The sequence below is a fragment of the Calonectris borealis genome, chromosome 27 (genome assembly GCF_964195595.1).
Source record: "Calonectris borealis chromosome 27, bCalBor7.hap1.2, whole genome shotgun sequence".
Taxonomy (NCBI): Eukaryota; Metazoa; Chordata; class Aves; order Procellariiformes; family Procellariidae; genus Calonectris; species Calonectris borealis.
Window position 1 is genome coordinate 4,326,440 of NC_134338.1, and position 24,791 is coordinate 4,351,230.

At 63.2% G+C, this 24,791-nt stretch overlaps 3 protein-coding genes across 3 annotated transcripts; 1 reads left to right on the plus strand and 2 right to left on the minus strand.

The window, feature by feature from the left end:
* Positions 1–54: 54 nt before the first annotated feature.
* On the minus strand, positions 55–9,952 carry LOC142093566 (G protein-coupled receptor kinase 5-like). Its single transcript, XM_075174850.1, has 16 exons — positions 9,821–9,952; positions 4,949–5,044; positions 4,688–4,800; positions 3,775–3,852; positions 3,454–3,554; positions 3,288–3,380; positions 3,147–3,210; positions 2,933–3,073; positions 2,664–2,854; positions 2,543–2,580; positions 2,290–2,379; positions 1,987–2,195; positions 1,769–1,906; positions 1,551–1,688; positions 1,326–1,457; positions 55–1,228 (listed from the first exon to the last, which is right to left on the minus strand). The coding sequence occupies exons 1-16, from the start codon at positions 9,870–9,872 to the stop codon at positions 1,109–1,111; spliced, it is 1,794 nt and encodes a 597-aa protein (XP_075030951.1). The 5' UTR covers positions 9,873–9,952; the 3' UTR covers positions 55–1,108.
* A 1,601-nt stretch (positions 9,953–11,553) lies between these two features.
* On the minus strand, positions 11,554–14,942 carry LSM1 (LSM1 homolog, mRNA degradation associated). Its single transcript, XM_075174853.1, has 4 exons — positions 14,806–14,942; positions 14,347–14,415; positions 13,252–13,367; positions 11,554–12,062 (listed from the first exon to the last, which is right to left on the minus strand). The coding sequence occupies exons 1-4, from the start codon at positions 14,849–14,851 to the stop codon at positions 11,892–11,894; spliced, it is 402 nt and encodes a 133-aa protein (XP_075030954.1). The 5' UTR covers positions 14,852–14,942; the 3' UTR covers positions 11,554–11,891.
* Positions 14,943–15,071: 129 nt separating this feature from the next.
* On the plus strand, positions 15,072–20,645 carry BAG4 (BAG cochaperone 4). Its single transcript, XM_075174851.1, has 4 exons — positions 15,072–15,157; positions 17,136–17,396; positions 17,759–18,001; positions 19,125–20,645. The coding sequence occupies exons 1-4, from the start codon at positions 15,083–15,085 to the stop codon at positions 19,626–19,628; spliced, it is 1,083 nt and encodes a 360-aa protein (XP_075030952.1). The 5' UTR covers positions 15,072–15,082; the 3' UTR covers positions 19,629–20,645.
* Positions 20,646–24,791: the final 4,146 nt, after the last annotated feature.

Consider the following 24,791-nt stretch of genomic DNA (forward strand, 5'->3'; position numbering starts at 1 on the left):
CACAAAACACCCCCCCCGCCCCCACGCAAAGTCACCACATGGCTCTGTTTGCAGCTTTTAGCTTAAAAATGTACATCCAGGCGCTCAACGTACAAATATTTACAACTGTTTACAAATGTACAAAACCGGATCGAATGTAAACCAAAGGCGCCGGAGGCAGAGATTCAGCGGGGCCCAAAGGCACAGGGGGCCCGGGCGCCCGCAGCACGGCCCCCCCAGCCCCGTGCGCTGCCCCTCGCACACCCAGGCACCGAGCCTGCCCTTCGCACGTCCGCAGGCGCCGTCCCTCGCACACCCTACCCCGCGTGCACTGCCCGCCCCTCGCACGCCCCCGCCTGCTCGCTGCCCCTTGCCCACTCAGCCCCGCGGGCGCTGTGCCCCTGTGCACCCCACCAGCGACAGGGCAAGGCTGGGGCACCCCGAGGCTGCCCTGAGCTGTCCCGTGAGGACAGAGGGAGCCCCCACCCCACGCCCACCCATGTTCGAGAAAATTCCCTTTTCTGAGCCCAATTCACATTGTGGTGGCCGAAGCAAGAGGGGGTAGGCTGTGGCCTCCCAGGGAGGGGGCTCTGTTGGGGTGACCCCATCCCTCCCACTGCGGGGACCCCGCGGCATGGCCGGGAGGAGCCAGGGGCACCCCCAGCTCCAAGGCTGCCTTTGTTTCTATTTGGAGAGCGCAGATAAACCCGCAGCCCCCCCGCGCCCGCAGAGGTCACGCATCGAGCCGGCGATAAGATAACGGGCTCAAACGCAGCAAAAATAGGTCCCTGCCCTGGCGCCTTCCCCTGCAGCGGCCGGGGGGCGGGTGGGGGTGGTCCTGCAGCAGGAGACCCCAAGAACAGGCTGGAGACGGCGTGGGGCTGGGCGAAAGGGGGCTGGGGAGCTGCCAGGGTTGGGGTCGGGCAGCCTCTGCTCCTGCCCCAGTGCCCCTCCATCACCCCCTGCCCACGCAGGGCAGCCCGCATCCACCTGCGCCAGCACCCTGCCTCGCCTCCGCGAGCTCCCCCGGAGACCCCGGCCCCAGCGCCGGTCCAAGATAACCCTGAGAGGGCACAGGGGGGCTGGGGGCTGCCCGGCCCCGGCGGCTCCCCCGGGACGGCGAGCGGGGTCAGGACGGTGCCGGTGCCGTGGCCGGGGCTCGGCAGGCGGAGTTGGCCGCGGGAGGGTGCGAGTTCACGGCGGCCGGGTTGGGGGGGTGGATGCTGGTGCCGATGGTGTAGTCGGCCGGCTGCGAGGGACAGACAGACAGACGGCAGGCAGTGAGCCAGGGGGGTCTCGGGGAGACCCCAGGGCACCCCCCCAAAAATACCCGCCCTGTCTCTTACGTGGCGTCGGAAGAGCCTCTGCAGAAGGCTCCGCTTGGGGGGCTCGGGCAGCTGCCTCCAGTCCAGGTCGGGGGAGCGGGTCCCGCTGGGTCCGAACACGTTGAGGTCCTTGAAGCACTCAGTCTCGATCATCTGGGGGGGTCGGGTCACCGGGGGGACAGGCGTGGGCAGCCCCGGCGGCGCTGCAGCAGGGCAGGACCCCCCCGCCGCCCCGTGCCCCCGTACCTCGTTCTGCCAGGGAATGGAGACGCTGCCGGTGGCGAACTTGGCGTAGAAATCGTTGTCGGTTTGGTCCAGGTTGACGCCCTTCACCGTCGAGAACTGCTCGATGTCCAGCACATCCTTGCAATAAACCGCCCGGGGCTGCGGGAGCCAGAGCGCCGTCAGCGGGGGGAGCGGGGCTCGCCCCCCCAGCGGGTGCCCACCCCTGCCCTGCCCCTTACGTCCGGCACAAAGGAGGGCGTCATGATGCCGGCCTCCAGGCGCTTGAAGTTGATGCTCCTGAAGAAGGCATGGCGCTTCACCTCGGCCGCCCCGTCAGCCCCGCAGCCCAGCCGCTGCTTGGGGTCCTTGGCCAGGAGCTGGGAGGGGGACGGGCGGTCACGGCGGGGGGATGGAGCCCGCCCCGGCCTCCGCGGGGACCAGCCGCTCCCCAGCTCACCATCTTGCAGATGGCCCGAGCATCCTCGCTGAACTTGTCCGAGTAGAGCTCCTGGTCCTCCCGCACCCGCTTCTCCACCTCCTCCCGCTTCACCCGCTCCTTGCGGGCGCGGAATGGCGACTGCCCCTCAATCATCTCGTACACCAGGCAGCCCAGACCCCACCAGTCGGGGCTGAAGGCGTAGCGCTCGTTGTTGATCACCTCCGGGGCTGCGAGGCACGGCCCCAAACCCGTCAGCGGCCAGGCACACCGCGGCACGGGGACCCCCGGGCCAGCCCCGCCGGCGCAGCCCCCCACACTCACCCATGTAGCCGACGGTGCCCACGCGGCCACGGATGGTCTCGCCCTCGGGGATCTTGATAGCCAGCCCCAGGTCGGAGATCCTGATGTGGCCTGGGGCAGGGAGGGGGTTGAGGGCAGCATCCCAGGGAAGGGCCACCCCCCATCGCTGCACGTCCTCCCCGAAACACAGCCAGAGACCCCCAGGAGGCACACGGAGACCCATCCCCAAAGCCAAGAGCATGGGCAGAGCCAGACCCAGTAGCTCCCTCCTCACCATCATCATCCAGCAGGATGTTCTCCGGCTTCAGGTCCCTGCAGGGACAGACGGATGGACGGCTCAGCACGGGGCGGTCCCACCAGCCGCCCCGCCGGCCCCGTGCCCAGGCCCCGCTCACCGGTAGACGATGCCCTCCTGGTGCAGGTGCTGGAGCCCGCAGCAGATCTCCGCCGCGTAGAAGACCACGCGCTCGTCCTCGAAGCCGGGGTTGCCCATGTTGTAGATGTGGAACTTGAGGTCGCCGCCGTTCATGATGGTCAGCACCAGGCAGAGCGCGTCCTTCGTCTCGTAGGCATACGCCAGGCTCACCTGCGCGCCCGCCCCGGCCGTCAGCACCGGCCCCGGCCCCCCCAGCTCCCCGGCCCCCCAGGAGAGCACCCCACGCACCACGAACCGGCTGTTGACCTTCTCCAGGATCTGCTTCTCGTTCAGGGCCATCGCCTCCCCTTTCCGCTTCTTGATCCGCTTCTTCTCCAGCTTCTTGCAGGCGTACATCTTCCCCGTGGCCCGCACCTGGCAGGCGCACACCTTGGGGGGAAGGTGATGGGGTGAGCCCCCGCCAGCCCGCCATCACCCCCTGCTTCTCCACCCATGGCCGTACCTCTCCGAATCCGCCCTTGCCCAGGATCCGGTACTGCCGAAACGTGTCCTTGGTGACGGACTGCCTGAAACGCACAGCCCCGGGCGCGTCAGCCCCGCCGCCCCCCAGACCCCCCCAAGACCCCCCGGGCCCCCCGCTCACCTCTCCAGGTACTTCCACTGCAGGAACCGGTCGAAATACATGCTGTCCCGGTAGTCGGCGAAGGGGTCCCCGCTCAGGTACTCGTGCAGGGGGCTGCGGGGGGAGAGGGGACGGTCGGTGTCGCCCGCAGCCCCCCCGGACGCCCGTCCCCGGGCAGGGCGCTCACCGCAGGCAGCTGCTGAAGAGGTCCTTGCAGGGGCTCTTCTGCAGGTCCTGCAGGCACCGGCTGGCGTGGGGCTGGCCGACCTCGGGCAGGAAATCCGGGGACTGCGAGGGAGCAGACGGATGCACACCCACGCCCCAGGGGCATCGCTGCCGCATCCCACCCACGATCCCGGCTGGGCAACGGGTGCCGCCGGGATGCCCGGAGAGCCGGGACGTGGCTCTGTGGCCAGCAAGGGAACCCCCGCGCTCCCCCTGCTCCCATCCCAACCTCACCCCGTCCTGCTCCGGCTGCCTGGTGGGGGGAAAGCCCCCCGGGACTCACCTCCTGCTTCAGGAACTGGCGGATGATCTCCTCCCCCATCTCCTTCCGCTTCTCATCCGGGGAGAGCTCGTAATCCGCCTGGGATGCCCGGGGAGAGGAGGGTGCTGCAGACAGCGGCACCGGGCACGGCTCTGCCCTGTGCCCCCCGCCGAGCCCCCGGCCCCCCAAAGGAGGCACATCTGCCCCGGCCGTGGGGCGAGGGAACCTGCTCACGGCAGCCCGGGGGTCCCCCCCACTGCTCCCCGCAGCAGGCAGGGGAGGGGGCCAGGGGAGCGGGCTGCCAGACCCAGGCCCGCCGCAGCCCGGGCAGCTCTAGTTGTTCAAAAGGGGGGAAAAAAATGTCCCGCAAGAGCTCCAAGAGCCGGCACAAGCAGGGGCCGTTTCACAGGCACGTGTTTCCCATTACAGCCCCCACGGCTGTCGGGTCTCTGCACGCCCGAGAGGCTCCGGCTGCTCCCCCCACGGCCCCCGGCTCCCCGGGCAGCCCTGGAAAGCCGACCCCGCTGCGCGGGGCACGCACCGCTGCTGCCACAGACCGAGCAGTAACGGGAAACACGGATCATTTTATGAGGCTCGTGCTTCCCATTCGCCAGCATCTGAAATCTCCTGGCACCGGGGTAAACCTCGCAGCAGGCGTGGATGGGTCCTCCAGCAGCGTTTTGAGCTTGCTGGGACGGAGAGCCCCTTCCTCCGGCACAACCCAGAGAGAAACCCGCAGCGCACGGGGATGGGGTGGTCTTGGCTCCCCTGCAGCCCCCCGGGTGCTGCTCCACAGCCACTGCCCTGGGGCTCACGCTGCAAACCTGCCACGGGACTCGGCAAAACCCCGACCAGCCCCATCCCGGGAAAATGCCTCTGCATGTCACCGTCCCCGAGCAGAGCCGGCGCGGTGGCATCCCGCGGGGTCCCTCACCACGGCGTCCAGGAAGCGGATGCAGCGCAGGAGCTCCGGCCGCGTCTCGCAGAACTGCCGGAAGAGCAGCCGGCCGATGGGCTGCTTCTGGCACAGGCTGCCGTAGTCCTGCTCTGCAAGGGAAGGCGGGACGTGCCACGCACCGTGCCGAGCACATGCCGCGGCCCCGTGCCTGCCGTGCCCCCAGCGCGGCCGCGACCCGGCGCCGTGCCGGGACCCGTGAGCCGGTTCTGCCGGTTCCCGGCGCCCTCCCCGGCTCACCCAGGCCCTTCCGCAGCTCATCGCACTGGCTGATGTGTGGGAACCGGAGGATCTCCTTCCACTTCTTGCTCCTGCCCTTCCGCTTGCCGCCACCTCCTGCAGCCGGGGGGAGAGGGAGAAGGGGTCACGCTGCCAGGATGGGCATCGCTGCCCCGGCCCAGCCGGCGACGGGGGGAACGGGGCGGCAGAGCCCCTGCCCAGTCCTGCAGAGCAGCCCGGTTTGGGGTTTCCCCCCATTCCACCACTGCTGGTCCCCAAAACCCATCGCTCACACACCTCTGACCCCCGAGGGGACCCTCGCCCCAAACAGCTGAGGGGGATCCCCACCCGGTCATGGCTCCCAGCCCCGCTCCAGGGCAGGAACGGGATCCCCCTCGGCATCGCTGGGGGAGGCCGAGCTCGGCGGGTGCAGGCTTCCACCCCGAACAACGCCGCAGCCCCGCGTCGCTCCCTCCCGCAAACATCTGGTTTCCGTATCTCCCCACCGAGCGCTCGTCCTGCACGCGGGGCGGCAGCAGCCCGGCCTCTGCCCCCTCGGGGACGGGGACTCTCCGGGGACGAGGAGGGGGCAGAGGCATGGCCCCACAGCAGCAGCCGCTCCTCCCGGGCTCGCGGGTGGATGCTTGGCGCGTGAAGTCATCCCTGCAGGGACCTGACATCAGCGCGGCTCTGAGCTGGTGGCCGGCCAGCACCACCCGCCGCCAGCCCCGGTGACGCCGAGGCGAGCCCGCGGGACGCCACGGTGCTGGGCTCCGGTGGGGCCAGCGTTTCGGCCGGGCAGAGCTTCCTGCCGTCATCGGCTCGCTTCCTCCGGCAGGAATAGCCCCGCGCCAGCCAGCGGAGCAGCCTCGGCGGCGAGAGGGCGCAGGCACCGGCGGCAGAGGGTCCTGAGTACCCGGTGCCCGAGGAAGAGGAGCAGCTGCTCCCCTCGCCCCGTGGTGCCCAGGGTGGAGCCCCCCGGGTGGCTGGCAAAGGGGTGATGCCCAGGCAAGGACCCTCCGCCCGCCCCAGGAGCCCTCCGACACGGGCGGCCCAAGCAGGGATGCTCGGAGGCCGCGGCTTCGTGGCCGGGCTCAGCGGCACGCTGCCCACGCAATTCCCTCCCTGCCTCTTCCACGGACTCTGCAGGTATCAGCCCCCGGCACCCCGCACCGCCCGACGCTTTACGGTGCTCCTTCCAAATTTCAACTTGTTTGCTGCAACAATAAAATCAACGCTCGTCACCCGCGTCCCAACGCATGTCCCCCGGCTGAGCCCCGGGGACGTGCTCTCGGCCGGGCTCTGCCAGACCTTGCTGCGGGCTGGGACGGTGCCGCTGGGGAAAGGCTGGGGGCCGGGCGGGAGGAGGGGAGCTGAGCGCACAGGGAGCTTCAAGTCAGAAGCGTTTTGCCTCCACACAGGCTCCTGCTGCAGCACCCTCCTTCCCGGCCCGGTCCCCCCTGCAGCGTGCCAGGCACGGCACAGCCAGGGCGAGCGGGGGAGAGCACCACGTCCCCCGCGCATGTCCTGTCCCCCGCGCGTGTCCCGGGTGAAACTGCACCAAAACCGAGCCGTGGCAGAGCCACCCCAGCTCCCACCGAGGCCCCAGGGCAAAGGGGGAGCGGGGCTCGGCGTGGGACCCACTCCTCCACCCACAGTGTGCTCGGGCAAAGCAAAACCCGCCCCGTTCCCTCCCCAGAGCCCCCAGCCACCGTCGCCTATCCCACCCCCAGCCGCGAGGGAAGCCAAGACGTGTGTCCCACCAGGACACGGAGCTAGAGCCTGTGTGAGACCCAAAGACCTCAAAGTAAAGGGGGAAAAAAAATATACACAATCCTTGTGCCGAGCCGGCACAAACCCCGCGGGCAGGCGGGAGCCCCGGCCAGTGCTCGGTCTGCTCCTGCCGCACACGGCTGCTCCCGGGGGGTTCAGCTCCCCCTTCTCATCCCAGAGCATCAGGCTGCATCCCTCGGCCCTGGTCCTGCGAAGCGGGGCCCCCCGTGCCACGGCAGCCCAGCGACTTTCCACGCCGGCCGGAAAAGGAGACATCGCTGCCATCTCTGCTGCAGGCAGCGCACGCACGGCGCAGGCAGCGCGTCTGTCTCCGCGGGCCGGGCAGCGCAGGCACTGAGCCCCAACCCCGGCCCCCGTGGGGCAGGACCACCCCAGCCCACGTCCCCCACCGCCGCCCGCACCCCCCCTGCGGAAGCGACCCTGCCCTCGCCTCGGCTTCCCAGGGTGGAGCCGGATCCCGGCAGCCGGCGGAGCCGCACCAAGGGCCGGCAGCCCTTCGCCCTTCCTGGCCCGGCGTGGGGCTGCAGACAGGGCAGGGGGCCCGGGCACAGCCACCCCCCACCAGCATGGACCCCTTGGTGCTGGGCAGCAGAGCACCGACGGGACATCCCGGAGGCGTTCAGCCCCTCTCCCGCAGCATCCTCCGCAGGTCAGGGCAGCCGGGAGAGAGGACACGCAGGGACATCCCACCGCTGCCTGCTCCCTGCCTGTACAAACGAGGGCCGTCGCCTGCCGGGCAGCAGGACGCAGCAGGGAGGATAAAATGAGAAATCGGCGCTCGCCTCGACCCTGCTCGCCCCAAGTGAACCGCACCGGGAAACTCCGCGAGGACGCTGCCGAGCCGACCGCGGCAACCAGAAAAGCTGCTGAAAGCAAAATAAAACGGTTCCTCAGCGGAAAGGAGCCCACGTACCAAACGGCACGGCACACGCAGGGAGGTGCGTTACACCAACACAGCTGCCGGCAGCGAAAGCCCCGCGGCAGGAGCGCGTCCCCCCAGGTCCCCCATCACCACCGGTGTGCGGTGAGACGGCGCAGATGCCCCGCGAGGTGCAGACCCAGCTGCCCCCACCCCGGCGAGCCATAAAGCCTTACTCACCGCCTGTTATCTCCTTTGCACCCGCACGCTCCTTTTTACCCCGGGCACTTCCGCGGGCGGACAAGCCCTTTGGGCTGCCCGAGCTTTAGGAACCCTTGGGGACATCGGCTCCCCCTCGGCAGCTCCAGCGGCCCCAGCAGAGAGCAGGGCACGAAGCTCAGGGAGTCCGGCCAGAGACCCCTGCAGCCCTTGTGGGGCCAGGCGGGGGGAGCAGCCCCCCCAGACCACCTTTTGGGGGGCACAGCCCCCGGGTGCGCAGCAGGAAGGGCCACGAGGCCAAAGCGAGGGGCCCTGAAGCACAGCAAGGCCCTTTTGAGGGGCGCAGTGGGTGGCAGCAGCTTGGGGAGCCCCTCAAACCACAGAGACCCCAAACCCTCAGCCCAGCCCGGTGCTGGCACCCACCCACACCGCATCCGAACACTGGGTGTGACACTGCCTGCGGTACGGGACCGCTGCAGCCAGCACCCCGAAAAGCACCGGGGGTGCGGGGCTGCCTGCCCAGGGCAAGCCCCCCAGCACGCCCCGAGGACGGAGGAATTTGGCCAAACGCAACTACAGGCGGAGGCGCCGGCTGTTCCGGGGTGCCGGGGCTGGACCTCACTGAGCCCCCCACACCTTCCAATGCAAGGCCGGCCCGCGACCCCCAAGTGTGGGGACGCCCCAGCCATGGCCGGAGGGGTCTCAGCTTTCCACTGAGGTGGCTCCGGTCCTCCCCATGCCACTGGGAAGGGAAGCGGCCGCGCGGCCGGGACCCAGCCCTCGTCCCGCTCCGCTTCCCGGCTTCCGGCGCCTCTCGCAGCCGTCGCACACCGACATTAACCCATTTGGCGCCCGCGGCGGCAGAGCCCCCCTTGCTCCCGAGGCCAAAACCCCCTTCTCCAGCTCCGGCTTGGACAAGGCTCCAGCTCTCGTGGGCGACCACTGTGCATCCCATGGGACAGGAGCAGGGTCCACCCCGAGCAGGGAGCATCGGTGCAAACGCCTGGCCAGCCACTCCAAGCTCCCGACGCCAAACCTCTCCCTCCCCGGTGAGGGCACCGGCACCTCTCCGGCCCCTCCACGAGCCGTCCACGCGTGTCTCCAGTGCTGCTGGAAGCGACCGCGATGGGGGCAAGGAAACCTTTAGAAGACAGGGATTTAAAAAAAAATGGGATCACCTCCGAGCTGCCCTGTCCCCCGCAGGGCTGCGCCAGCACCGCTGGCTCTTGGGGCCGTTTGCTTTTCGGTCACGAAGGTTTAGCGACGAGGGCGCCGGTTTTCCAAAGGAAACCAAAAGCAAACAAAGGCGCCCGCGCTCCCCCGGGAGCCCGTGCCAAGTCCCGCTTCTGGCGGGGCGCGGACGCCCGCAGCCTTTCACCCCCCAGGCCTCGCCCCAGCTGCCAGCAGGGCTCAAACCGGGGCGGCGGTGCCAGCACCACCCCGGCTCCGCCGGCACACCGGCAAGGCCGTGTTTTTCCTGGCAGCACCCGTTTTGCTCAGGCCTGCACCGAGCCGTCCTGGCACCAGCAAAGTTTCGCTCACGTGAGCCCCGTCCACGCCAGACACGTCCTGCTGGCACGGACAGACAGATGGACGGACAGAGCGGCTCTCGGCCGACCCGTGTCCTAAGCCTGGGGCGTCTCGGCACACGCACCGCTTGGGGAAACGGCACCTAAATTGCTTTTTAAATTCTCTGCCCCGCGTCCCAGGATCTGCAGGGTGGGTGGGACAGACGGACGGACGCGTCCCACAGCACCGGGTACGGCGGCAGGGCAGCCATCCCCTCCCGGGGGCTTGGCGATGGCCAACCGGGATAAGCCCACCCGGCCACCCACCGCCCCAGACTGAGGGGTCCCGGGGTGCCCACGGGGGGTGCGTGGGGTGACCCGGGCCGAGGGTGCCCGTTGGGAGGGGGATGTAGGGAGGGTGCGTGGGGAGGGGAGCCGGGATGCAGCGTGGGAACGGGGACCGGGATGGGACTGGGGACCAGGATGCAGCCCGGGACGGGGGGGACGCGGTACCTTCGCGGGCCTTCAGCAGGACGGTGTTGGCCACGATGTTCTCCAGCTCCATGGCGCGGCGGGGGGGGGCAGCGGGCGGCGGAGCAGCCCCCCCGCCCGCACACCATGCCCGGCGCGGCGCTGCCCCGGCCCGGCGGCGCGGGGCGGTCCGGGCGCCTCCCGCCGCAACCGGCCGCCTCCGGGGGTGCGTCACCGCCGTGACGTCACGGGCCGCCCCCTGGCGTCACGGGCTTATGTAAGGGGCAGCGCCGCGCCCCGCCGCACGGGAGCGCCCACCCCACTTTGGGGACCCCCCTTCCTCCCGGTTTGGGGGTCGGGCAGCACCAGCTCCTTGCACCCCCCACGGGGGTGGGGGCACCGACCCCTGAACCCCCGGGCAGCAGGCTGCAGCAGAGCGGCCTTCCTCCTCCTCCTCCTCCCCCCGCCCGGTCCCCCAGAAACGAGACCCCAGGCCGGCAGGGAGGGCAGCCCCGTCCCACCCGCACGGCGGGGCTGAGCCCGGGGCCGGGGCTGAGCCCGGGGCCGGGGCAGCCTCGCCTTCAGCCACCGCAGCATCGCCACCCCGATCCCCCCCTCATCCCAGAACACGCCGCTGCCCCCCCCAAAGCAACAGGGGCAGCAGAACAACGAAACCGAAAAAGCCGTTTCCTCCCGGCGGAGATTTTCCAGCTGCAGGAGCCACCCCCGGCTCTATAAAGCTTTTTTTTTTTGTTAAAGCAAGAAATTGCATTTCCTTGTTTACACCTTTTCTACCACCAAACTCACAATATCCCACTCCAGCCTACACGAGTGAACACAACAGGGAAGACGTGTTTTCTCCCCAAAAGCAAGAAGCCCACACCGCAGGGTGCAGGGAGACGCAATTCTGGGCTGCCCAGCCGGGGAGCGGGGTCCAGCCCCAACAGCGTTGGCTGTTTGCTTTCCAGGAGGGCTGCAGTCAGACCTGTTTGTACTCGCTGCGTGCACCGGCAAGCGGAGCCGGGCTCGTCCTGCAAAGAAATGAGCCACTTCGGAAAAGAAAACCCACTCGCGGGGACCCCCTTTGCCCCCCCCAGCACAGGCGCTCCCCCAAGAGAGCGTTTCACTTCGTGGGGAAATGAACCGAAAGGGGTTTCGCAGGGAGAGCCGCTCGGCTCGCCGCCCAGGTTTGCTCTTTCCTGCCTGCGCGCAGGAGGCTCCCACAGCCTGGCAGCTGCCCAAAGCCAACCCAAAACCAACCGCTGCCACCGCCGCGGCGCAGTAAAGCTCCCGCCCGCCGCCGTCACCGAACGCCCCGACAAGCATCGGCACAAGCTCAGCACGAAGGACTCTCCTACCTGCCGCAGCCGCACCAGCTCCTCCGAAGCACCGAGGCAAGGAGCCGCTGCCGGAGGGGCTGCCGGTGCCCCGGGTGCAGCCAGTGGCCCGGGTGCGGCAGGGCCAGCCCAGCTGCGGCAGCTCTTCATCAGCAGGTAATTAGTGGGCTCAGCTGCAGGGGAGCAGCCACAGCCTGGCTGGGGGGAGCCGGCGGCCCTTGTCCGGGTGCGGGGGGTACCCAGGTCCTGCTCCCCATGCCAGAGGGAGGGATCTCACTACATCCTCAAGCTTTTCCTCGGGGCAAGCCCACCCCATGGCAGGACCACGGGTCCCGTTTCCCCCCTGTGCAGCACCTGGCGGGGACAAGAGTTGGTATGACGGTGGTCATCCCGAGAGAGGGGAAAGCATCAGGACCCAAACACAGGCCAAAACCATCGTTGTTGAGATCAAGGATTTATTTACACGTCAAGGAAAACTCTCACCCAGAGTCACGTGAGGAGGAAAAGCAAACAAACCCAAAGGACCAAGCGATTTGCCTCCTGAACACAAACGCTCGCGCTCCCCAGCGCGCCTGGCCACCTCGAAGGGCAGCCGAACGCCTTCTCTCCTCCTCTGCAAGGAGAAACTAAAGGCATGACTTTTTTTTATCATCTGCACCACAGAAAACACAATCTGAAAATAAAAACCGCCTTTCCAAAGAGATCTGCCCACGCGCGGGTGGATCACGGAGCACCCCTCGCTCTGCGGCGGAGGAAAGGTCCGAGGGGCAGCACATCTAGTACTCGTCCAGGGTGTCCGCCCGCGGCACGGAGAGGCCCCGCTCCTTCAGCGCCTGCACTTTCAGCTTCTCCGACTCCTGCTTGGCCTGCTGCTCCACCCGCTGCTCCTCCAGGATCTCCTCGATGGAGACCTGCTGCAGGGGTGTGTCGCTCTCCTTCTCCAGGTCCTGCAAGAGAAACAGCCCGTTTAGCACCGCAAGGCAGCCGCCGCGGCCGAGACATGCAGCTCTGCTCATGGGATGCGCCGGGGGCAGCTCGGGGCTGGGCCGACGCCGCCTCCGCCGAGCACATCTCACCGGCCAGGGCAGCGCCCGTCTGGAGGGGCCAAAAGCCAGCGGGGACGGCAAAGGTCTGGGGCGGATCTGCACTCGCGTGTCCGCTGGGACACTGACACGCACCGCTCCCGCGTGCTCGGGCTTCGGTGACGTCCGGGCGCTTCCTACAAGCGCCTGGCCAGGCTCCGTGCTCCCGGGGAGAGCGGGCGTCGCTGCGCCACGGACGACGTGCTCCATCGCTCTTGCCAAAGTTGCTGGAGCAGGACGGTTCCCGAGGCGAGCGGCCGAGCCGCGGCAGGGTCTGCCGCCCAAGCTCCGGGCTTACCAGCTCGAAGGCAGCCCGGGGATTTGGTCTGGTGAACACTCGGGTTCCCCCGGGTCACGGTCACAGATTTGCACGTGCAGGGCAGACTCCTCCAGATGAGGGCCCCTGGACCGCGGTGCCCACGCATCTTCCAGGAGTCCCGTCAAAAGGCAGAGGCGATGCAAAACAGAGGGGTGGGGATGCGGGCAGGGACCCCCAGGACAGCTGTCCATGGGAGGGGGCTCCCGGGGAGCAGCCGGGCTGAGCTCAGCCCACAGGGCCGAAGAAAACAGCGAGCGAGACGGCATTCGACTCCTCCCGAGCCCATCCTGGATGGTGTCCCCTGGTGCCAAGCCAGCAGGGAGGTGACAGCCCCACAGGCAGCCACTGATGGCACCCTCCAGCAATGCCACACACAGGCCAGGGCTTCCCCACATCTCCCTCCGCTTGCCAGCCCGCACGTCGCTCATGTCGTCCCGGAGGAGCTGCAGCTGCGGGACGGCTCCTCTGCCCCCCTCAGATACACGGGGGCATTTTCACGATGGTTCAGCTTGAACTGGCCCCAGGAGGGGGCTCAAATTTCAGCCCCCCCAACGGGACAGCGACTGTATTTCACAGCAGACAGACAGACAGACACCCAGCTCTGGCATCTGCCTCAGCAGTGCTGCTTGGAGCCACAGCACCACAACCACCACCAGCCCAGTCCTAGACCGCAGCGGAGCCGCTGCCCTGGGCCAGCAGCAGGCAGCGAGCAGGCAGAAGGAGCCGCTTACTTACTATTTCCCCCAGCAGCACAACGTTCTCGCCTCTCACAACAAAGATGCCTCGAGGGATGTCCCCATACTTCTTTCCCACGTGGATGCGCTCCACAGTCTGGTGCAACACCAAGTTTGCTGCAGCAATCAAAAGAGAGAGAAAATAATCCATATTTTGCTGTGTTTTCTAGCTATAAAGAGTGTCTCATCCCAGCAGCGGTGCTTCCACACCTCTCGGCAGGTCCTCTGAGCCAGATCACCGAAGGCACCGACCGTCTCCCCGGCTGAAATGCAGCGGCCGCAGCGACGGCCGCAGCAGCTCGGGCGCAGCGGGGCAGCTCCCGCGCTGTGAGGCAGCCTCTGCCCTCCAGCTCCCGCAGCCGGCGCAGGCAGGACAGCGAGCTCAGACCACCGGGGCCCGAGCCCACCCAAGTACCACGCGCCAACGACAGCAAAGAAGACAACAGCGTTGTTGGTGCTGCAGGTTCTGGGCAAGGACCAAGGCACTCGGTTGTGAGCACAAACATCACCCGCACGTGTCTCAGGCTATTTCTGCCCAAAAAGGGGTGCCAGAGCATCAATGCTGGACGCAATCAGGACTGGGGGAAGTACCCAGTCTGGTAGAAGTCTCCGTGAAGCACCAAGTCCGGGGGGACAGGCAGGCGGGTGTTTAATGCACAACACAAACATGCTCTAGAAAGGCAACCAGCAATCATGTCGCTCTATGCACAACTAAACTGATTTCTTTTAAAATTCATGTTGTTTCTAGCCAAGGAAATGCGCACTCCTGCTCAGGACCGGCACGCGGTGGCGTCGTTACCGCAGGCGCTACAGCTGCTGCACTAAGCGGGGACCACGAAACGGGGAACGCTCACCAAATCCAAACTCCCTCTTTACTGTTAAGCCACCGTTTGGGAAGGGAGCTGCTCCGGTAAGCGCAGGAGCATCGCCCAGCTCATGTGAACGGGCACCGGGGGGCTCTCCTCCTCCTCCTCCTCCTCGTCCTCCTCCACACCAGCCCCTGCTCACGGCTGGCACCGGAGCGCGTCCAAAGCCCAGCCTAAGCCCTCTGCAGCCCCCCGGCGGCTTCGCCCCCGGCCGCCCGGTGCAAACGTACCGAACTGGTCGATGCTGCGCAGGTACCCGATGAGCGTCCGGCCGTCCCGCAGCAGGACCAGGTGCTTCTCTGCGGGAGAGGGAGAGTGGGAGGGTCAGCCACGGCCACGCGTGGGCATGAACACCCCCACACCCTCCCAACACACAGCGTGGGAAAACCAAGGATGTGCGGTTAACCGCCCCAGCAGCACGAAGGAGAGCGAGGACGCCTTCTGCAGCATCCCCACGCGGGACCGGTGCCCACGGGGGGCAGCTCCCCTACGGAAAGACGGGGTCCGACCGCCCCACGGGGGGCAGCACCCACGGAGAACGGGAGGTCCACCCGCCCCACGGGGGGCAGGTCCCTGGGGAGAGCAGGGAGTCCAGCCCCCCACGGGGGGCAGCACCCACGGGAACAGAGGGGCCCAGCCGCCCTACGGGGGACGGTGCCCCCGGGGAAGGGGGCCCCGGCCGCACTCACTGTCGATGTCCTGGATGAGGCTGGCCGTGCCGGGCATGTAGTTCATGGTGCCGCCGCGCCGCCCCCAGCGGAAGCGCCGCCATGCGCCGGTGCCGCCGCCGCCGCCCCGGAACCGCCCCGCCGCCGGGCGGGGCCCACCGTGGTTCTGCCCTTTTAAGCCGCGCCGGCCGTGCGCGCGGGGCGGCCACTGATTGGTCGGCGCCGGCGGAGCCTGACCGCCGATTGGCGGCGAGGCTGGCGGCGGCCATTGGCGGCGGGACGGGGCGGGGCGGCGGCCATGGAGCCCCGCGACCGCGCCGCCGAGCCGGGCCCGCCGTGGCCCCCCGGGTCCCCCCGCCCGCCGGCGGCGCAGGTAACGACGGGGGCGGCGGGGGGAAGGCGGCCGCCCCGATCGCGGCCCTTGAGCCGAGCCCACCGGGGCTGGAGTCCGCCCGCTGCTCGGTCCCGGGGTGGCCGGGCCGGGGCCGGGGCGGGGGCAGCCGCGGTCTCCGTCCCCTCGGCCCGCAGCGGGGCCGGGGCAGCGCCCCGCGGGGCGTGGGCCCTTGCCGGGCGGGCTGCCCGCCGGGGCCGTCCCGCGGAGGAGGCAGGGCAGCGCAGGGCAGGGCAGGGCGGGCAGCGCCGCAGCCCGTGTCTCTGCTCCCGCCGCTCACGGGCACCGGGTTTCCAGCCCGGGCGAGCAGCGGTGGGGGCCGGGGCGCGGTGTGCGGGTCCGGCCGTTACCTGCTCCCCCGAAACACACCCCAGCCAACCGCGGGGAGACGTCGCGAGCCGTGGCGCGCGGTCCGGATCGTCAGGCTCCTCTCCCCCCTCCTGGAGCCTGATCGATTTCTTTTTCTCGGCTCTCGTAGCTTGATTGCCAAACGGATCCGTCTGCATGAGAAATCCGCTCGCCGTCCCGCGGGGTTCGGGCAGGTGTTTAACTGGAGAAAAACACATAAAATGACGAACGTGGTAAAGCTTTACCTTCATATCCAGTTCAAGGTGACATTTCTAGGGCAGGTATTTTAACGAAGAGATCACCGGGGGAATGCCGCCGGCCTTGGCTGGTTTGCTGCCGAGGTGACTGGCGAGGGCTGGGCATCGCCGGCCGGCACGTGTCCCGGTGCCGGCAATCCAGCCCTTCGCCGACAGACGGAACTGCCTCTTCCCCGGCGGGAGTGTGGGGCTTGAGGATCCCACCCCTGCCGCGTCCCCCTCTGTCACGCACGGCAGACGTGGTGCCAGCCGCGTGAGCGGTGGCATTCGTACGACAGACCCCACCGGGGAAAGGAGCCGGCAGCGCCTGGGCGGCAGCTCGGGGCAGAGCGGGGAAAAAAGCATCACCGGTCCCGCTGTGCCCCACTCCCATGATTTGCTCTTCCCGGGATCTATTATTTATTGTTCTTATTGCAGCAATAGCTTTTTTTAGGGGCCATTGCACAAATACTGTGTGAAGGGGAAGGCTTTACTCTTTCCAAAGAGGTTGTCTGCTGTCCAGACAGAACTGTGGTTTGTTTTAATCCTATGGGACGTGTAGGTTTGATCCGGCTCTTTCATAAATCCTGGCACGCAGGTGATACAATCTCTCGTCCATGAAACAGCTCACGAGCAAAAAACTGCTTTGCCCAAAGCTACAGGGAGTCATCCGTGAGCTCCTGAAATCCTAACGCTTAATTGTCGCCTCTCTGTGGCTCACGTTGAATAGACATTGATTACTTGAATGTATTCAGCTAAATTCTCACAAATGTTCTGGACGTACAGACCTTTCGTACGACAAGTTCTCAAACCCGACTGCTCCCACGGCTGCAGCACGACCTGCGGCTCCGTGATCTGAACACCCTGCTCCTCGGGCCCCAGAACTGGTAGATCTCGTCCGCTTGCATCATTTGCAGACTGAAAGAGGAAACGAACTTTCCTGGAGTGTTTGTCATCCACCAGTCGGTGACTACATTGACATGGTTGAACCTCCTGGGAGCTGCCTGCTGTGAGGAATTGTAGGCGTATTTCTGAGCAAAGCTTAGCTAAGTGAAGCATGGATAAGCTTAGTGTGTCCCCTCTCCTCCCACCCTCCAGACAAATCTAACCCTGTAAAGCCCCCAACACCGCCTGCGAGGGCAGAGGGACCAAAGCGTGAGGCAGAGAGGCGTTTATTGACAGTGGCCAACATACAGCCACGTTAGAGCAGGAAAACCTAAAACTGGGGCAAATCAGCGTGGGGACGAGGAACCCCCTAGTTAAATGCTGCAGGAAGGGTCAGTCCTCTTTTCCCCGGCTGCTGCTGGGCCGGACCGGAGCCCCTCTGCCCCGTGTCCATGCCCATCACCTCTCCTCTGCTCTTCCCTCCTCCCCAGGCAATGGATTCTCCCTACGCAAACGGAGCCTACAGCCCCCCGTACCCTCCGGCTCCCGGCGCTGCCCCGCACTACACCAGCCTGCCACAGACACGGGGGTACTACTGCTCCGGGCCCCCACGGACCCCCTACCCTGCGGAGTCCACGGGCATGTACCGGCCCCCGTCGCCCGCTCCCCCCTGGAGCTACGCCCCGCCGGACTGCCCCCCCGAAGGGCCCTCTCTCAGGAGGCAGCAGGTTCCTGGCTACTCCCCACCGCAGGTAAGAGGCCGGGCACCGGCCACAGCAGTTTCCAGCCCCGGCAGCCCCCGGTGTCGGTGCAGCTGCTGGGCTTGCAGTTCCCGGGACACGAGAAGTTGTTTTACGGGGCCGCAGCAGAGGGAAAGCCCGCGGTGCCTCCTCTGATGGATCCGTGGGTCCTAATGGCTGTTGTGCCTTGAGCAGCTTGCCCTGCCTGGTTTTATTCTCATAAAAACTGGTGGTCACCCCACTCTGCAGAGACTCCAAGCTTGTGGGCTAGGAAAGCAGGAATCGGGCAGCAAGCCTGATGCTGCGGCTGTTCTGGAGGGAGCAGTGCTTGGAGTGACTCCAGGGGTAACGACTGTCCCCCCCTCTTCTTGCAGACCCCGGGAATGCCCATCCCACAGTATCCGTACGGAGACAACAATCCAGCGGTCACGCCGCAGGGGCCTCCGCCACAGCCCAGACCCCCGGAGGACACGTGGGCTCCCCCCACCATCTATGGGGTGCAGCCGCGTTACGCGTGGCCCGCTGCTTCGGCGCACGGGAACCCGTTTGTCTCCGAATCGCACCCATCCTGGACTGGCAGCGGAGCTCCTTCCCACCCTCCTGCCTGGGACTCAAAGGTACAGCTGATGCTTCTACAGCGCGTGCCTGTGCTGCGTCCCGGCTGCCGTCAGACCTCCTAGATTATACAGCTTTCCTCAAAGCCTGCCTCTGTCTCCTGGGAAAGCCCGTTTCTCCAAGCACAGTTAGTTTAGGTAGAAACAAAGCAGCAGGTATCCAGAGTACTGCCAGCAAAATCTCCTGTTTGCATACAGAAAACCAAAATCCATGGCTGTAATTCCAGAAAGGTACTGGAGATACCAGACGTCCCAGGGCAGGTCTTGAAATGGGTGAGACCTTGTCTCGCTTGTCCAGCTCTTTTCTCTCAAGCAGCTAACGCTGTCAGAAATCCTCCCGTAGAGTGTGGGACTAACCTGCGGGTCAGTTTGCAGACTCTGGTATTCCTCTACAAGTGCTTGGTTTGGGCACAGTGATCCTCTGATGAGGAATGTTTTAAGCAAAAAATCTAAGGAAATGATGCATTTGGTGGGGTCTGTTCATCTCAGCTTCCTCTGGGTTTGATCAAGAGTCAAATGACGCTCCAGAGGTTCGGTCCCCAGGCAGCAGCGCTGGCATGTGCAGCAGCCGCCCCGATGGGGGGATGTGTGGATTCGGGGGTGGGGGCTGCTGTTATTTGGGAACGGTTCAAAGTGTGCTACCTGCAGAGAAGTGTCTTCTCCAGAATATCCAAGTGGGACTGTGTTGAAATCTATTTAGCATCTCCCCTATTCATGGGTAACAAGGATTCAGTGGCTCACGCTGTTTCTTCTAGACGCGTGCCTCTTGCCAGGGATCTGCTCTTTAACAGCCCGGGACTGGAGCGGGGGTCCCGTGTCCCTCTTTGGGACTTCTCGCAGAAACCAGCCCGCTTGGCAAGACACAGGGTGCCAGCCCGCAGGGACGTGATGTGTTATGACATCACGGTGTGTGACAGTCTCGAAAATGCTGCCCGGATCCCTGGTAACGTCATGCCTAACCCGGGCTGCCCTGTCCTCCCAGGCATGCACACCTCAAAGCAGTCACGGTGTCACCTGCTGCCCAATTCCCTCAGCCCTGCTTGCCTGCCTTTTCAGTGCAAGATTAAAAACCTGGCTTTAAGGGAAATGCACTTAAAGGTTTTTTTTTTTTCCCTTCTGACTGTAGGATACTGCTTACGACAAACCTGAGCAAAGTGCAAACCGGCACAACTACTATTCCGATGTCAATCACCAGCACTCTGGGACAATGAATGACCACAAGCCAGCCACTCCGCTCAACGCCAGGCCACCCCCCTCAAACCCCAAGGTGCAGTACAGCGCACAGCCCCAAATGTATGACAGTGCATCTCGGAAGCTTTTGGCTGGGAACCGGGAGACTGGCTTTAAACCTGGTGGCCAGCCTTCAACAAATTCTGCAGCCATCCAGCCAGAGATTCAGAGAATCCTCCACGTTATGGGGGAGGCTGAACAGCTGGAGCAAGAGGTGGATGAATTTGTAGGAAAAAAGACAGATAAATCCTACCGGCTTCTGGAGGAGATGTTGACCAAGCTGCTGTTGGAACTGGATTCCATCGAGACTGGTGGCCAGGACGGTGTTCGGCAGGCCAGGAAAGAGTCCGTCCACAGAATTCAGGCCATACTGGAAAAACTGGAAAGAAAGGGATTGTGAAAGCACATCAGCCACAACACACAGCCTGCTGTTGAGGTTCCAAAGAGTTTTAGTTCTGTTAAATCTCAGCTCTTTCTGCTACGCACTATTGACAATGGAATAGCAATAAGCCCCGTGTTAAAGAAACAAACAAAACAAAACCACCAAAAAAAAACCCAACCCCGAAGTCCAGCCCCAACAAATAACTTGGCAATGGACACATTAAGAGAGGTCTGAAGCAGCAAACTGAATTGTTTGTTTGTTCTGGGCTTTGGAAAAGCAGAGTCATCCGAGGCACGCACTTACACTGTAGAGGTCTCCGTGGGGATCCGCAGGAATCAGCAGGAAGAAAATCACTGTACAAAGTTCCCCAAGCCAGGCCCAATCTATAGGTGCCTCCTGCAGCCACAGCAGTTCTTGAAACAGCTGGAACACTTGTCAGATGTGGTCACAACGGTACTGCAACGTGCAGCCACAAACCAAGACCCTGGGCTTGTCAGTCACTGCGTGTATTTTGAGCTTCAGCTTCCTCGCCATAAAAACCTGTGCGTCGTCGTGGGGTTTTGTTTGGTTTTAGTGCACTCAAGTAGCTACACTGAAGTGCTGCAGAAAGGGACCACGCTGGCAGCCCAGTCAGTGCAAGCGGATGTCACGTCGTGCTGTTCCTCCTCTGTCGTGAAGAGCCAGTCCGTGGTGTCCCCTGTGGACACGAGAGCACAGCCTGGAAATCTCAGTTCTCCCACTGAAAAGGGTACAAGCAGAGGAACGATGTCAGAGCCGAGCACCCCGAAATGGCAGAGTGCTTGGAAATGCTTTCCAGGTCATTTGGGTAAAAATCCACTTTTTAATTGTAACGTCCTTCCATATACTGCAAGTTTTGTATTCCACTGCCACGCCATACTCGTGGCACTGTACAATACGGAGGGGAAGGGAACGGCTCAGCCTACTGTTAACCTTCTGGTTACAACATGTTAAGTGAATCATTACTCTGTGTGACAAGATAATAAACCCTGACAACTTTTAAATGTTATTTTGTAATTAAGACATCTCAAAGTCTCTTTTCTTTAAAAAGAAGTTGTGGGCAAGGTTCTGTAATTTAGACCTGCCTGTAACCAAAACACCAGCCAGGCTGTCTCAGCAGCCGAGGTTAGGGATAAATGCAGCAAGTTACCACCGAGAATGCTTGTTTGGGGGGTGCCTGGGGTACAGTGGCCGCCATCACCTCCCAAGTGGTGCAGATGCTCCAGGAGCCTTTAGCTGTGGCTCTAGGGCCGGTGGCCGTGTTTTGGAAGGGGTCTTGGTGCACCCGAGGCTGGGAGTGCCCTGACTGTGCACTCTGCGGGCTGACAGCCAGCTGATGTCCTGAAGGCACCCGGCAGATCCCACATCATTCCCAGACGGGGCTGCATGCACGGGACTGACCTTTGCAGCTCGTTGGATGTGTCCGTGATCATGTGTGGCGGTCAGCCTGCAAAAATGACCCCGTCCAAGGTGAGCCAGGAGACAGCTGAATGTCCTGGGACGTGTAAATGCTTGGTTGCTGTTTTATTTCGTTCTCTTGTCAGGCAGAGAGAGCAGCCAGGCCAAGCTATCCGTGCTTCGGATACAGCATGAAATCTGACTTCTGAGGATGGGTGGCTACACTAGGAGACAAAGCAGATCACAATAAACAGACTGATGCCCTGTTACTATACTGCATACAGAAAGCAATGGCCCAACCCCAGTGAATGCCACTTTTCTTTCTCTGATAAAGGCAGCAGTGTCAGCAGCATCTCCGGGAATTAATCCATGCTTTCGGTTTGTTTCTTTTTGTGAAAATACTCGTGGTAGGAATGGTTTCCACACAACCAGCCTTGCTACCAGTGGCTCTTTATGGAATGAAGAGCAGCACTTGGTGTCTCTACCCTTTTCGGTTTATCTTATGGTTGAAAAGTCATGTTAAATGCTGCCTCTAATGTCCCAAAATCTTTCTCCAGAGAATGCTGCGGGTTCACTGAATTAGCTTGATACAGCAATAACTTTATTTAGTTTTTTTGAAAGGGAATATGGGCAAGAAAACCCATCAATCACTCTGAAGAAATGCTTGGTGCAGGGGCAGAAAGCTGAGTCCTTGTGCTACAGGATTGCTAGCAGACTCAAGTCCAGATTTATTGAACCCTATTCTGATCCTTTAGCATTTCCCACAAGGTTTGTCTATAAAAGGCTATGAAGGAGATGAAAAAGTAAAGAAGGAATGTAAGCACCCAAAGAGATCTAACCTGTCACTTTCTAGAAAAGTCAAGAAGTGACTTTTTCTGCCAGCCAGCAGAGCGGGACGAGGCACTGGGCTCGCAGTACACGGGTGGCAGCCCGAACCATGCTTTGCAATAGGCAAAGGCTGCAGAGGAGCCTGTACTCTCCTGAGGCAAAGGGAAGCTTGGAAGGAGAGTACTGGTGATGCAGAAGGGTAGAACAGCCTCTGCTGTGTTTCTCCTTGGTGCTCAGGGCGCTACTGAGCTCTGAAACCACCAGTACCTGGCTTGAAGGCGCTCCTTTCTGCTGGAGCCAGCCCTGATGTATGACCACCCTACTCTGCTGCTTCGCTCTCCAGCCATTTCAGGTTTGGCACCAAGTCCAGGCGACAGTCTCACCGCATTTGTGCTCTCTAAGGAATTACCAAAGAGCTCATTTCTTCCTCTGTTACCACATTTGGTTTTTTATTTGGTTGGCACGGCTGTTGAAATAAAGGTTTGCATTCCCTTCATGCAGCATCTAGCCAAAGTCTGAAACTTACTGTTGCAAGAGATGGTGTAAGTCATACTTCAGCAGAGAATGTGAAATCATTCAGCTCATCAATCAGTGCATATTGACTTCTACAGCACAGAGAGCTGCTACAGCTGTAAAGGACAGCTCGCGGTGCAGGCAGTCCTCCTTCACACCCCTCCCAATAGCAGGGTCTCCCCCTGCTTTGCTGAATCAACCCCTTTATAAAACCACACCAAGAACGGGCAGAACTGCAGCCTGGCTTTAACCCTGCACACCCCACCGAGAGCTGCCACACGAGCACAACGGCCATCAGCCCTAGGGCAGGTCTCCCTCCCCGCTGCCGATGGCTTCACAGCTCTTCCTGCTACTGTCACTTCGGTAAGGTGGCAATAGACAAACAGGGCACTGATGCGTCAGCCCTGCTGCCTTTCTGAGGACGTGGTGTTATCAGCAGAAGTGCTGCAGCAAGTCACTGCTTACAGGTACGTGAAAAGGAGCAGCCAGCAGCCAGCTTCAGTTCGTCTGGAATCCGTGGAGCTGGCTGCAACTTTACTTTCTGTATTTGTTTCAGCAGCAAGAACTGCACCAGGAACAAACCGGTATTGTTTATTGCATCCTGTTTGTTCTAACGCTCATTTCCCTCCCCTGTCAGCTGCCAGGGAAAAGGGGTAAGTAGGTTCTAGCTGTGCAGGGAGGAGTGTGGAGCAATCCTGGTACCCTGTGAACTCAGTAGCACTGCAATGCAGTCAGCTAGGAGAGAAGAGAAAACCGTAGACTCAGCTGCTGTATCACCAGTGCTCTGTGGACTGGGACAAAGGTTTCCTGCCGTGGAGACGTGGTAAGAATGATACCTTTATCTGTTCATAAGAAAAACTGCAAGTATGTGTGTGGCATACGAGCCAGACAAAATCTGGGAGGAAGGAGGGAGGTGGGTTTCTTCTTTGGTGTTTTGGTGCTGAACCTATCAAGTTAACATATTCCTTTACAATATTTCCTCTTCCGGAGTTTAAGTCCCCGCGTGTGGGAAGGACTTGGCAGAGGGTTATGTAAACCTCCAGTTAAAAGCACATGAAAGAACATTAAGAAGTGGGCTGTAATGGCAGGTTACCATTTCAGCGGGGCTGGTTATTTGAACAGCTCTGTGAGAACACGTGGCTGCGTACGACGTTTCTGAGTCCCTCGGGCAGATGGTGGGTTTTACATGTTTCCCCCAAAGCTGAGCCGAACTGCGAGCAGGGATCAGGGCATACCTTCCACACCGCAGCCTGCAGAAAACTCCTGCTGACGTAACCGCATCCATCCCCGCTGCGTCCCCGCCGCCTTCCGTCTCCTTCAAAGCAGGACCAAAGTGGGTCACGGCTCGGACGGCGATCTGAAAGGAGAAAGATGCTGCAGCAGAGGCGCGGGCAGGGGCTGTGTCAGCACTGAGCTGGCGCGGGCCCCACGCAGGCAAGGCTGCACGGACAAGGTTTGCAGCCGTTTGCTCTACAGATGCAAAACTGAGGATTTTAGCACTTCTGGCCATTCAATCTTCTTAGCCAGTAACTGCCATGGCGGAGGTGAGCACTGGGATGACAGTTCCTGGCAACTGGTTTATCTTACAGCATCCGCCCACATCACAAAACCCCAAATTAGAAAGCGTGTCTCTGTATTTATCATGAGGCTCGTCTCTACAGAAACCAAGCTCTCATTCCGGGGTTGCCTGTCGCTTCCGCAAGCAGCACCCACCATCAGAGGAGGGTTTCTCAATCTCCACTAAGACGAAAGGGGCAGGGAAGAATTAAAAAACAAACATTAAATCAGTGTCTCATGGTTTCCGCTGCAGAGCACTCTGTGCCCAAGTGTTTGTCCACGCCGCACGTGGGAGGCAACTGGCACGAAGGCACGTGCTTCTCGGCGGTGCTGCGCCGACACCACGCACCCCTGCCCGCCCGCATCCGGCTTAGGGGTGTAATGACCAGCCTGAAGTCAAGACTTAGGCCAGAGAGTCCTAATTAGCGCTGGCATCGCCTGCCTGCGATGGTGTTTGGACATGGATCCACCCGGGCTGCTGCCAGCCGCGAGGGCTGCGCAACCCTCCTGAGAGCTGCAGCTGCAGGCAGGGGCTGCAGGCAGGGGCTTTGTGCCCCAGCGGCAGCGGGCAGGGCTGCGGGCAGGGGCTGCAGGCAGGGGCTTTGTGCCCCGAAGGCAGCGGGCAGGGCTGCAAGCAGGGGTTGCAGGCAGGGGTTGCAGGCAGGGGCTTTGTGGACCGGGGGCAGCGGGCAGGGATAGTGGGCAGGGGCTTTGTGCACGGGGGCAGTGGGCAGGGCTGCAAGCAGGGGTTGCAGGCAGGGGTGGCAGGCAGGGGCTTTGTGCCCCGAGGGCAGCGGGCAGGGCTGCAGGCAGGGTAGCAGGCACGGTTGCAGGCAGGGGCTTTGTGCACGGGGGGCAGCGGGCAGG

Excerpts from the sequence above, each read along its gene's own strand:
- LOC142093566 (XM_075174850.1), bottom strand. The coding sequence starts at position 9,872 with ATGGAGCTGGAGAACATCGTGGCCAACACCGTCCTGCTGAAGGCCCGC. Across the intron at positions 3,853-4,687 it reads TCCGCTTCCTGGACGCCGTG|GCGGATTACGAGCTCTCCCC; the intron begins GTGAGGGACCCC and ends CGGGCATCCCAG. Across the intron at positions 1,689-1,768 it reads CGCCCTCCTTTGTGCCGGAC|CCCCGGGCGGTTTATTGCAA; the intron begins GTAAGGGGCAGG and ends TGGCTCCCGCAG.
- LSM1 (XM_075174853.1), bottom strand. The coding sequence starts at position 14,851 with ATGAACTACATGCCCGGCACGGCCAGCCTCATCCAGGACATCGACA. Across the intron at positions 14,416-14,805 it reads CCTCATCCAGGACATCGACA|AGAAGCACCTGGTCCTGCTG; the intron begins GTGAGTGCGGCC and ends CCTCTCCCGCAG. Across the intron at positions 12,063-13,251 it reads TTGTGCTGCTGGGGGAAATA|GACCTGGAGAAGGAGAGCGA; the intron begins GTAAGTAAGCGG and ends TTTCTCTTGCAG.
- BAG4 (XM_075174851.1), top strand. The coding sequence starts at position 15,083 with ATGGAGCCCCGCGACCGCGCCGCCGAGCCGGGCCCGCCGTGGCCCCCC. Across the intron at positions 15,158-17,135 it reads CCCGCCCGCCGGCGGCGCAG|GCAATGGATTCTCCCTACGC; the intron begins GTAACGACGGGG and ends CCTCCTCCCCAG. Across the intron at positions 17,397-17,758 it reads CTGGCTACTCCCCACCGCAG|ACCCCGGGAATGCCCATCCC; the intron begins GTAAGAGGCCGG and ends CTCTTCTTGCAG.